This window comes from Oryzias melastigma, linkage group LG19, assembly GCF_002922805.2.
Source record: "Oryzias melastigma strain HK-1 linkage group LG19, ASM292280v2, whole genome shotgun sequence".
NCBI classification, from domain to species: Eukaryota; Metazoa; Chordata; class Actinopteri; order Beloniformes; family Adrianichthyidae; genus Oryzias; species Oryzias melastigma.
This window is the reverse complement of record NC_050530.1, coordinates 18160054-18173695: the sequence shown is the minus strand read 5'-3', so window position 1 is coordinate 18173695 and position 13642 is coordinate 18160054. Positions and strand designations below refer to the sequence as shown.

General features: G+C 38.7%; 1 protein-coding gene across 1 annotated transcript in view; it reads left to right on the top strand.

The window, feature by feature from the left end:
- LOC112154145 (thyroid hormone receptor alpha) overlaps positions 1–13642 on the top strand; it is a 165172-nt gene that overhangs the window by 115443 nt on the left and 36087 nt on the right. The window contains exon 4 of the mRNA XM_024284860.2: positions 4008–4333. Within this exon, the coding sequence (XP_024140628.1) occupies positions 4278–4333 (56 nt within the window). The 5' untranslated portion in view covers positions 4008–4277. The remainder of the gene's footprint in view (positions 1–4007; positions 4334–13642) is intronic.

The following is a 13642-nucleotide window of genomic DNA, read 5'->3' as shown; positions in this document are numbered from 1 at the left end:
ACAACTGTCTCTAAGCCAGAAAAAAATAGAGATAATAGAGATGTTCTCTGGCTTTGATGATTGTGATCTTTTTCTTCAAAATCCAAAATCATCTTTGAGTTTCGTCAAAAGACAAAAATGATGTAGAAAAGACGTAGAATCTTGCTCTATCTGGTCCTTCTGCACTGATGCATGCTGGAACAGAGAGAAGGGAATGGTCCCGTGAATGGATATGGGTCAAACTCTTGCTTTGGGAAGAAAAACTAGGGGTGCAGTTTTTTGGCTGATTATTAGTCTTTGAAAAAAATGTGGCCAGCCAAACCAATTTCTGTCAATATACAGTAGATATAAGTAGTAGCTTTGGTTTCTTTGCTGCAATAAAAGAGCCAACCCAACTGTTCCTTTACTTACGCTAGCTTCAGCTTTAGCCTTAGCTTCAGATATTGTATACTTGCTTTGTGGAGGTTTTACTTGTAGAAAAAGTTTTGGTTTCAGCCCCACCCCAAAATTACATTTTTTATTCTAGTATAAACGGCTGATTGTGATTCTTTGCTAATTATTTTACTAAAAAAACAAAAAAAAACTGCCAAACCAACAACATCAATCTCAGTCTGTCTTCCCTAAAGTTACGTTCACATCGAACGCGATTCGAGCAGTAGAGGCGTCTAGTTTTATTGTTAGACCAATGGTACAGGTGCAGTTTTAGGTCTTGCAGCTCAATTTGGGCAGTGTGGCGAGAGTTCAAATATTTGAACTTTGGCAGAGTCGGTGCGTCATGTCAACGTATCGGGAGGGTCTCTGAATGTTCTCATGACCCAGACATAGAGACATGATTATGGATATTTTTCTAAAATCTGATTGCTGAACATCCTCTGTGTCTTCCATGCTTTGTGAATGAGATATCCATGTAGAGATCAGGCTTAAAACATCTGTCAGCTCCTCCCACAAGCGTCTCTAGGCCATCAAGCTTATGAACACATTTTTGGAGAGGCGTTGAGCAGCGAAGAGGCGCCCGACACGAATTTGACATACAAACCTGCTTTGGTACAAACGCAGTTTATAAAGGCAGATTAATTGGTGCACCCATAGCAAAAACAAAAATTAATCCTTTCACAGCCAACTCGTTTTAGTCCTAATCAATTTTCTTCACAAACGTCCTGCCAGTGGGACAGCTGTCTAGGAGAGTTTCTGCAAAGTCACTGTTGAATCTTCATCTTTGAAAGCCAAGGCAACTGTTTCCATGACCGCCCGTTAGGAGGCTTAAGACGATATAAAGTTGACTGATGACAGCTCTGAGCGCTGTCTGCTGGAAGTCAAGGATTACACAGTCTTGTTAGCCTCTCAGCTATAATTTGGGCCTTTTTTTTTTAGAGCCAAAATAAACAAAGCAAATAGAGACAATAAACCTTTATGTCTGGAATACAAGTCCAGCATGTCTGGCTGCCCTTCTGGGGGTATAAACAAATCCATTTATGCTGACTTTGTTATGCTCCTATGTCCAAAATGTTTTATAATGCCATAGAACATCTCCATACTGGGTATCTATCCCTGAATTTATGAAGAAATAAACCAGCTAAGTGTTGAAGCTGCAGGCCTAATGTTCAAAACTTGCTGGGATTTGGTTGTCATTTGAATTTCTAATCACACAACAAAGCCAGTTTTCTTGTTGTTTTGTTGACCGAGTGTGATGAAAAGCTAATTGTTTGTGCAACAAAGAAAATCGGATACTTGTGCCACTTGTCAGAGAAACGGGAGAAGGGCTCTAAGAAAGCAAAGTCCATAAGGCGCTGGCCTTCAGGGTTTATGTCACAGCAGAGTACAGAATTTCTAATTTTGTCCTTGTTTATCTTGGCTTTTTTTTGTATAACGAAAATATTGTGTAATCTGCTACATTCCTATTCTACAATTTAGCAGTTAGACAGATGTCATGAAAAAATCGGATAGACCTCTTTTATTTTGGATACTCTCCTCCTTTGTAGACGTGGGTCATTTAGAGTATAATTTATGTTCTGCTGAATTTATTTAAATAAAAGTGATGCAGTTAAATAGAAATAATGTGTTAGTTGTGTTGCTCCATGGTCATGTACAGTAAGTTATATCGTCATTTCAAAATTAATCACTAATATCGTACGTTCCAGATTATTCTAAGAATTTCAAAAGAAGACTTAATATTCTTTTAGCTATGACTCTGTTTTAAATGGGATATTTTTAATTAAATCAGCTTTAACTGGAAAAAGTCCCTAACGTTCATAAAATAACTGCTAAAATTCTTCTCTGTAACCTCTATAAAATGAATATCTGCACTTGTTGGTGAAGTTTCTCCAGCACTATAGATAAACATTGTTGCACATTTTTCCCAAATCTCCTAAATCCCAAACAAGCTCACTTTTGCACTTGGTTTTTGTTTTAAAATGAGATGTTGCTGCCTTCAGGTTAGGGTTATTCTATCCAGTTACGATTAAGCTTGTGGGAAAACCTTTGCATGCTACAAAAAAATCTGCTGCAATATCTTTCTAGCCAGTCAAAGCTATGATATCAAGCATGCCTAAGGATAATCCCGCTGTTCCTTATTAGGAATACTCTGACGCAGGGATTAGTGGGTCAAAGAATAGAGTCTTCCCAGGACAACAAAAGTAGATGTTCTTAAATGCTCTCTCAGGCGGTGATGATCTGACCTGCTTAAGCCTGAGCAAGAGTGGACGTTCTCTAAGCTTTGGGATTCACTTTCCCAGGTTGAGTCAGTTGTGGCCTTAACATTTAAAAGTATAGTTCCTGACCTCCTGGTCCTTGTGAATTGGATCGATTTGATGGTAGAAATCTCTCTGCTGCCATGTGCTTTTTAATTTTTTTTTTTAAATAATCGGGGTCATGTGACATCAGAAGGAATGCAGTGGGATTAGTGGAGCACATGGACGTTTTGAATGAAAGATATTCTGAAGGTTAAATGTAGTCATTAGCACAGCAGAAAATCTAGATGAAAGGGGTTGTGGCTCGTTTGGTGTTGACCCAGTGACTGATGGCTTTACTATCAAGTGCTGAGCCGTCAATGAGATCAACTGTCACTGTCAGATAACCCGTGGTTAAGATTAAGGTGGAGTGAGTGGTTTGATGTTTAACATTTTCTGTAAGCACATTAAAGGATACCTCAATGTCTGTAGAGTAGTGCTAACACAAACGATTTTTTGAATGGTTGACTAAAAACAGATTATTCTTTTGGATTAGTCGACTAAAAACTATGTATATATATAGCATTACCTGTTTTAATGCTAGTGTGTGTGCTGTAAGCTGAATTTGAACCCTGAAGATGCTAGTTCTGATAACTTAAGATGCTGAAATTGATAGCTAAAAACACTGAAGCTAATAGCTGAAAATGCTGAAGCTGATAGCCATCTAAAATATGAGTTAAATGCAAAATTAGTCTAAAAAACTGAAACAAGCCTAAATTAGCCAAAACAGCTTGCATGCAGCTGAAATTTTAGCTAAACTCAAATATGGTCTAAAAAACAAGAAAAGCGTAAGTTTACTTAAACAGCTAGCATGGTGCTAAAATGTTGGCTAAACTCCAAAATAGCCTAAAAAACTGAAAAAAATTCCAAAATAACTAGCATGTAGCTGAAATATTAACTAAACTTAAATATAACCTAAAAAAACTGAAAAAATGCTAAACTAGCCAAAATAGCTATCATAAAACTAAAATATTGGCTAAACTCCAAAATAGCCTAAAAAAAGAAAAAAATGCTAACTTAGCCAAAATAGCTAGTGTGTAGCTGAAATATTAGCTTGACTCTAAAATAACCTAAAAATGCCTAATAAATGCCAAAGTAGTCCAAAAAGCTAACAGAATGCCATTATGACTTTCAACTTTATTACACTCCGACTCCATATAATTTAAAGTCTACTATTAAATTAGTTTTTGACTATTTTAATAGTCAACTAATCGTAGCAGCCCTACTGTAGAGAGGATTTTGACCCAATTGTCATCTCATATTTTGAGGTATGATCTGATTTTATCTTTTTTTCTTTTATAGGTTTTCTCCTCCTACTCCGGCTGTAACTCCTAAGACGGTTCCAGAAGGACCTTAACGTTCACCTCAGGAGCCCTCCAAATCATTCACATTGGGCGTCTACCACCCTTCAGTCTTGCAGGGGGTTAACCCCCGCCCCCATCACGGGAATCCCAGAGATGTTGTGATTTACACTCCTGCTCCCACTCCACAACCGTCGAATGACAAGTGTGCATCCGAGGGTGGGGCTTGCCTCAGTCTCTCACAATTGGTTGCTGGATGGAATTAAGGTGAATGGAACACATGCCCAAGGAGCAGGACTCTAACCCATCAGAGGGCGAAGAAAAACAGTGAGTTTTTACAAGTTTATATCTAAATGTTCCTGCCTTGTGACATCCTGCATTTATTTTAGAGCGGGGTATCAAACTTCAAATGCTACACCAACTTGTTGGTGATTGACTGTAAAGTAAGGATGTCAGAAACTCAAGGGGAAAGTTTTTCCAAAGAAGTATAACTGTCTGCATGTTTGTTGTACATCATAAAAGACTAAAGGAATCCGATGTGCAGCTCTATGCTATCTGACAAGAAGCCAGCAGAGTGAAAGGCAGCTTATTGGCAAAAAGGTTTCCTGCTGCGTTTGAGTTTTATGGTTGGTACTGCATTACATTGAGCCTGTCTCCATACGGAGGAAAGTGCACTCTGAGGAATGCAGGATTTATAGTCAAGCAAGCTAAAGCCAACAAACTTGACTGAAGTAAAACTAACATTTTGTACATAAGCATTATAAATTAAACTAAAGTGGGGCGTCTGTGGTGCCAGGGTAGAGCGGTCGACCTCTGATTGAAAGATTGCAGGTTCGTTTCCCACCCAGCCGGGCCATGTGTTGAAGTGCCTTTGAGAAAGACTTGGAACCCTACATTGCTCCTGGTGGTTATAGGTTGGAGCCAGTGTTTGACATCAGTGTGTGAATGTGTCAACTGCATCTGTAAAGCACTTTGGGCCTTCTAAAGGTGTGTTCACACCAGACGCGATTCGTGCGGGTGAGGCGGACAGTTTCAATGTTAAGTCAATGGAACAGACGCAACATGAGGTGATCTGAAGTCCAATTTGAGCAATGGACGCGGCATGAAGGTCTGTCAGCAGCTCGTTTTGAGCGACAAGGCGCGAGTCGGGACAAATTTAAATATTTGAAGTTTGACAGGTTGCTGTGTCGCATCTACCAATCAGGAACTCTGCTTTGGACACGTGGCGTTTTCAGTGACTTGATCAGCAGGTAGAATATTAATCCAACGCAAACATTTTTTTTTTCCTGAACTTTATCTTTTTCCTTAACCCGCTGGAGCTGCGTGATTCCAGAGCTTATCCGTCAACTTTGGGGCAAAGGCGAGATACACTCTGGACGGATTTCGCCCCCGCGGCAGAGCTCACTCGCTCGATATTCCGACAGACAGAGAGCCGCTGCGGAGTGCGGAGGCTGCCGGCTCAGGCCTCATTGAGTCATTAAAAAAAAGGAAAAAGGTCTCCTAATTTTATTTTTTCCGCCTAAGGCTAATACGTGACAGTGAACCTTCAAGCTCGGTCACAAAAACACAGCGGAATTGGCTGTCATTCAGACACAGCCCCCTGTACCGAGAAAATCTTTAAATAATAATCTTTTAAACCCAAACATGGAGACATGATTACGATGTTTATGAAGAACTCTTCACAATAAATTAACCTTATTTCTCAATATTCTAAGTGAGATATCCACAGACACCGTTCCATATAGAGATCATCCTAAAAACATTAGCTGGTAGCTCCTCCCACATGTGGCCGTGGCGTCAACCTCTGTTACACAAGCTTTTTGACTTTCAATGAGCAGTCACAGCTATGGCTAGACAAAGACTGTCTATTGCCAAACCTGTACAATGTCCATGCACATTTTCCTATGGGCATGCTGCGGGCAACAGGTTGTAGCAAACACATATACATGAACAAAAGTAGATACCCAGCAAGTAGGTGAGATGCAGGTGTGTAGTACAGTGTCATACCCCCCTTCCCAAATTCTTCATACTGCCCCTAAGAGCTGGTCGGGTGAAAAGTACATTCTCCTTGCATGCTTTGTACAGATTTTGCTATTTATCCCCTACAAACAGCCTTATCTAGTCGTAAGGGCAGCTGTTACTAAAGCCTTACTAACGTCTTTTCCAGGGGCCACCAACCCTGTTCCTCGAGGGCTACCGCCCTGCTTGTTTTTCAACTAACCCTTCTCCAATAGATGCTGATTGGCTGGATTGAATCAGCCCAGTTTCTGATTGATTGCACACACACCTGATCCAGGTGAGCAGTTTTTACTGAGGCAGGATTTGCTGCCAAACAAGTTCAGCAGTAGCCCTCGAGGAACAGGGTTGGTGACCCCTGGAATAGAGTGTTGCATAAGGCCATGGTACGACAATACAACCTGTGCGTCATAAGTGTGTGCAACTTACATTAATCTTAGAAATACTTCATAATAGACTTACCACACAAACAACAACTGTATGTTCTAATTTCCAACGAGCCTCAAGGGAACAGCAAGACATACCGCCTTAAACCAGCTGCTACTCTCTACGTTCCTCCATAGGCCTGGATAACCCCCAAATGGGCAGCCCCCGTATGGGTCAACCTCATATAATAATTTAACAATAGCTTTACATTGAGGTTCACAGGTTCCGGAGCTCAGGATTGAGAGCAAGCAATCAGGATATTAAACACTTTTAAACAGTACTTTGGTTTCCTTCTCTGTTGTTGGAGAAAAACTTTATTTTTGTCATAGCAAGCTCTCTGAGCTCTGTTTTACATCATCGACCATTCACCAGACAAGCTAAACAACACTTTCCTCTACTTTCTTTTTCTCCTCTATAAATTGGAAGCAGAGCCAGTCCGACCGGCCTGAACACAAGCAAACACAGAGCTGTTTAAGCCCCTTCTCATTAATGAAAACATAATATTAGTGGAATGGAGCCATTCTCAAAGACAGGAAGGTAAAAGGTCTGTGTACCAATGAGACGTCCGCATAACAATAAGGCTTATCTGTCAATATCAGCCTGCTTTAGCATGAGACTGGGTTTTGTAATAAAAAAAAACAGTGGGGGACATTATTTCCCTGAAATTATACAGTTGAAAGATTAGGTTATTGCTGTGTGTCTGGGAATACTTCGAGTTGTCAGCCCGGATCATGATCGTCCATTTTTAAGACGGTGCGTGAGAGCAAGAACTTAAGGAGAAACATGTGCAGAGATTATGTAAGCTTCCATCGGATGGGGTCGTGTTTCTGTTTAATCTTTCCTCGTCATGCTTATAAGGAGCTCAGCAATTAAATGCTGCAGAAAGTATTTAGCTGCAAGTTTATTGTTGTTGCAACAGGATGTCAAAAGAAAAGAAATCTTCTTTTTGCTTTTTGTAACAAAAGATGGGATTACATGCAATGTTGGACACACAAGACAATCACTTTATTAAACATACCTTTTTTTAGGTTTAATTTGATTCTGTCTTATGAAAATATCAAAATAACTCAATGTTTTAGTCTTGCAGAGGCCAAATGCCCCTGCTGTAATGCAGTATCACATTTCCCTGCATACATTCCTCAGCTAACATGGACACCTGTCTGTGGATTTAAAGCTTTCCATCTGGGAGGACAGTTGGTGTCATGCACATATGAGTCAATACTTCATATTTTTGCCCTTCATTTGACATGTTCAGAGTAACGTAGGCCAATTTTTTTCATTTTTTGTTGTTCTTTTTTTGTGTGGCGTGGTTCAGTTTAGGTGAACTTTATAAATTAATGTGAACAAAAGTCTAAGTGGTCCTCTGAAGGTTCTCATTTGTCCAGGTCATGTTAGTTCAGTAGTCTGTTCTCCAGGCCAACTGGGCTTTAAGACCCGCGACTCCAATCATTTTTTCTTACATTTTCAAAGCGTTCTCAGTGGTATTTTATTTATGATTATGCTGTTTTTAGCAAAAAAAATCAAGAAGCCTGTTGTTTTCTGGGACATAGTTTCTGTAGAGCGGCAGAAATTCAGTAGAAATTCATCTCTGAGTTAATTGTGTGTGGTACCATTAGCATGGAGTTTTGATAGTCTAAGATAGGGGTGTCAAACATAAGGCCTGATGGCTTTATCCAGCCCAGTCATGAAAAGAAAAAAATGTAAGGATTTGGGGGGGGGGGGTTGGAAAGCAAGTTTCTAGCTCATTTCTGTGGTGAGTTCTGGTTATTTGAAGAAATGACCGCAATGTGCAATTCTGCCACTAGGGGAAGCGGAGGAAAAAAAATACCGGTTTAACAAGAAATCAAGAAATTAACAGCATATCTTTGCATGTCTGGGTAAGATGCAGTTAGGTTCTCTCACTATTATGTTACTGGTCCGGCCCACTTGTGATCAGGCGTGTTGAATGTGACCTCTCAACCAAAATGAGTTTGCCACCCCTGGTATAAAAGACCTGACCATAGTATCCCCTCCCCCTCACGTTCCAAATAGGAAGTTCCCGCTGTTCTCAGAAAGCCAAAATTCCATAGACTTCTATTGAGAATTTAGCGGCTATAACTCAGTCATCTTTGTTAGAATAACCTTGCTATTTGTTATTTTTCATGTTTTTTTTCTTTATTTCAAGTTATTCAAGTTATAAAGTGGCCAATCAGATTGCTTAGTAAAAGCATGTGCTGCCCCCTCGTCCCCACCTGGAATGTTTGAAACGTTTGATTGACAAATTCTCCAAAACTCGCTTTTAGTGGAAGAGGTGTGGCTTTCCAACAAACTCACTCCTGATGAGCGAGAGTGTTTGCCATGCTGACTTAGACTGACTTGAACTAATCACTGTTTTCTAACCTCATCTGGTTCCAACATGGCGACGTCATGAACTGAGTTCTTTTCATGTGAATCAGAGGTAATGTATTTTCTACAGGTGACATCACAGGCGCTTTGTCCATCTCTGTATACTAGGGGTGTAACGATTTACCAATTAATTGATGAACCAGTTTCTATTCCTAAGATCCAAGCAGAGCAACCTGTCTGAGGCAGAATCAAATTCACTTAAACCAATTGAAAAAACATTTTGAAATAAGATAAACCATACAATGAGGTAGAATGTTCTAATATTATTATTTTGATGTGGAATAACAAATATTGGGCTGAACTTTATCAAACTAAAATATCAAAGAATTCGCCATTAATTAGTGTTTACCTGTTTGTTTGTAAACATATTTAATTTACACTTGATTATCTTGTAATGAAGCTGGAAAACTTTACCATCATTGTTCAGTACGAGGTATCGATCTTAGGTCAGTGAATTTAATCAAATCTGATTGATCAAACCATCCCAAATCAAAAATGAATCGAATCGGCAACCACATATGTCGAATCAAATTTTTGTTCAAATGAATTGTTATACTGTCATTGGTGTGGAGCAACCCCACCCCCCTTCCCATCACCCATAACTGAGCTCCTTCTGTTTACACACTTACAGCCTCTCACAACTCCAACCCAACATTACAAACAACATTGCAACAAAAATGGCGAGCAATGTTTGAGATATCCAGTCGTACAGTTTTGACCCTGATACCAAAAAACAGAGACGTACGTGGATCTACGTACTAGATCTAGAGCCTAAGGACCACCCAGTGTATTTTCTACCAGCAAATACAACCTTTTTAAAACAGCATTTTTGAGAAATACTCAGAAATGCAATTTCTTAATTTGTTCTTTGTGTTTGTCCATCCTCAGAAAAACACTACAAGGACATGTTAAAAGCACTATTTTCATTGAAGAGAGTCTTAAAAGCCTGTATTTTTTCCACTCTTTTGTTTTTAAGAGTTTCTCTATTCAGGGTTAGTAAAACTGTACTCAAATTCATTTTCAAATGGAAGGAAATATTCCACTATCTCTTGAAGCAAACCTTTTTAATCTTTATACTGAGCCTCTGTTAACGCCTAATGTTAAACATTTACCGGCATGTTGGATTTGTTTTGCCGTTGATGTCTTCCTCAGCAGATTTACGATGCGTCGCATTGAAAAATCAAAGACTTGTGTGTTTTCCATGATCTATGGGATGCTTGCTTTCCTATTCTGCACACTGAAGATCACAGCTCTCACTGGTTTGTTGGCTTTAGTGCTCACCTAAGTCACATATTCACCACTGCAGTGTTTGTCTTTACAAGCCCTGAGAAAAAGTGTCATTGTTTCCATCCCATGCTGTCAGAGAACAACTGGAATCTGTTTGTGTATGAAGATTGCTGAAGTCATGCATAATTCACCCACATTCAGAACTCTTCGACAATACTTGTCACAGAAAGGGAAAACACTTTCTCTGCCTTCTTTTTCTGTCCTTGTCCGCCACCACTCCATCCATGTCTGTCTATTGATCGTTGTCGTTTCCCCCCTGCTATGTTGTTACTCCACAACTGGAAGCCGTGTAGAGATTCAGTCTTTCTATTCCTCAAAGACTGAGGATCTCCCATCATGTCAGCTCTTAGGGCTTCATCATTGACTGCTTTGTCTGTTACATTAATGATGCTTGTTTGTTTGCAGGCTTTACAAATGATTTCAAGCCAAAATGATGTTTAAAAGCTGTTTAAAACCAGTTTTCAAATGTAGATTTCAGAATAAAATGGTCTTTGGTTTGATTGATTGATTGTCTAATGCTGAGAATTTGGCATGTATTTGTCAATCTAAAAGGTCTCAGTTTAACCCATTTTGATTTAAAGTTAAAAAAAAAAAAAGTCTGATTCAAAATGTTACCTAATAATTTCTTCAACTTCAAGTTTGTCTACAGAGGGAAAAATATTTATGACGTAAATTTGTGAAAAATGTTGTTTCTGTTTGACTTGCACCTAGTAGTTTGCCGATCTGGCCCCAGTTACTCTTGTGTTCAGGTGCCTTCTAACCAGAAATCAGGTGTTGCCTCATAGTCATAAAGCATTTACATGAACGCTAATTTCACAACCCTTGACTAATGTGTTAGTGGAGCGCTATTTGCAGCTGGGGGGAAGGTGTGGTGGTATACCTGTCAGCACACTTGAACTGATCACACTTTGTTCTTAGGACGTTCCCTGCCAGGAATGGTATTTGAAGCAGCCATTACATATCTCAGCAACAAAACTAAACAAAAATAAACAGGTAAAAACCCAGTTGGTGATAGATGTTTATATAACGTTCTAAATCAAAAGTATTCCTGGAGAAGATCAGTTAAAGACTTAAGCTGTTGCATAATTGCCTGTCAGAATATAACAAAAACGAAAGATGTCGCCACCTGGCTGCAGAAACCATTTCTACAGTAATTTGTTTTTGAGTTTTTTGTAGTTGAAGTGACTGCTGATCACGTTCTGCTTTAAAACTGACTGCATTCCAAAGACAAGCTGCAAGAACATCACGTTCAGCTAGACCTCAACTGATTCTTCTGGCAGCATTTAAAGGACTAAAGTTAAGCTGTGGTTGAATTTACCTCATTAGTTTACAAAAGTCACTTAAAAAAACAAATTCTTTTAAATCTATTACTTTTGTTTAGTCAGAAAAAGTTAAACATTAAGGAGCTTTCTGAGTTTCCTGTTGTATGTTTATAGTCTACAGCTGTGCATCCAGGCAGTGGGAGTTGTCTTGCTTACTCTCAATGGCATACTATATCTCCCTGTGGGTAACACTGTAATTTAGAGACTGGCGTGACACAACAGGGAACAAAGTGTCCATTAGCTTTGTATGTCTTGGCTGGGACAGACTGAGCTGTAGAGCTGCAGCATATTGGCACAACAAAAGACAACTGTGGCAACTCTAAATGCAGCACCAGGGGCAACAATCAGACACTGTCATGGGTATAATTCCCTAGACTGTTCCGTGGGTCCATGTCATGTTGTGTTTGTAAGGAGCATGAGCTACAAAGCTGCTCCCTGGTCTTTAGCTCCACTCACTCACCGAAAACAAGACGTAACAAACTTCGAAAACAGGACCGTTATGGTGTCTTTAGCTAAATACGCCTTTAGCTTTGAAAAATCAACAATTTAGTCATAGCCATTTAAACAAATGGTTATTTATCTATTTAGAAAAGTAAAATAATTAAGTAAGTTTTTTTTGTTTTTTATTGTAACTTTTAATAATTTTTCTTGGCTCCTCTAACGTTTTCGGAAATTACAGTTTGTCCCTCTCTTAGGGTCTGTTCACAGCACACCATCCACCTAGAGTAAATCTGGCCTCAAATACATTATGTTTGGTTGATAATTTAATCACGGAACGCTTGGTCCACTTAAAGGGTAACCAAACGGGGAAGTTGGAGGCTAACTCCACCCTCAGCCGTAATGTGAAAACCCAGTCAGAGGGAAAACAGGACCGTTGTCATTACTGGAGCTGCAGATCTGAAATGACGTGGTACTTAAATTGTTTGACCAATCACGGAATTCAATTGTACTACCTCGTTTCAGCCTGTAGGGCTCAGCACACAGATGGTTAAACAAGTTTATTTTAATTTGTCAAAATTTGGCAATGACTAATAGATAGCACTTTTAAAGCCCCATTTATAGAGGTCAACAGCCAAAAAAAGTTGATTTGGGGTTTGGTTACCCTTTAAAGAGGTGCTCAAAGGCACCATTCTCTTGACCCAAGAACAAACCAGTTGTACCATAAACAGATAACTCGACAGAGAATGTCATGATGTCAACATTACATCGTGACTAATGTCCACTATATATTGGTCCTATACAGGCACAGCATAAACTATGAAACCTTTGGAATCGTGACAAAACTTAAAAAACTAGGGGTATAAAAGATATTAGCCGGTTATTGGAAAATAACCGGGCAGTGGGAGTAAAAGCAGTATCGGTTAGGGATGTAAAAAATAGATGCGTATCAAAAATTGATCAAACAACTACAGCGTTGTTTGAAAATCACAGATATGAACAAGATTAGGGCTGGGAATCGATTATAATTTCCAGAAGGATTTTGATTCGATTCACAAGAGCCTGGATCAATTTGTTTCTGATTTTATTTATTTTTTATTCTTTCAATTTTCTCAATTCAATAAAATTTTGAGTTTACACATTTATACACATTTGTTTAGAAATACATTAATAATCTACTATATGTTTTGAATATATTTATATCAATCTGATCCAGTTCACATACTGTAAAATGTATCAGTGAAATGATGAGATTTTTAAATAAAATACAGAGTTACATAGATTATCTAAAGGGGAAGTTCTAACTAAAATGTTCACATCATTAACATTGTAAACAGAGTTCTGCTTCTCCAGGAGAGCGTTTCAGTTTGGCCACTAGGTGGTGATCGCCCTATAGAAGTACACTTTATTCAAGAAGAAGAAGAAAGTATAAGCAAAAAATGGTGTTTTAAAACACAAAAAGTTACTTTAGAAAAAAATTTCCTTGAAGAGTTTGGAAATTCATGCCTGTGAGTTTATAAAGATGTTCATTTAGTCAGCAATGTATGTTTAGGTCGACAAAGCGTTAGCATTAGCCGTTCTATGGGAAATTCCATTAAACGTTAGCATCAAGTTAGCAGACTTTAGCTTTATGTTCTAAATATATTTATATTATTATGAATTGATTATTGATCTGCTTAATAAATCGATTAATTAATTTTAACAGCAAGCCCTAAACAAGATTGTAGGTTAAATGGTATAACATCAATCAAAAAGTAAATAA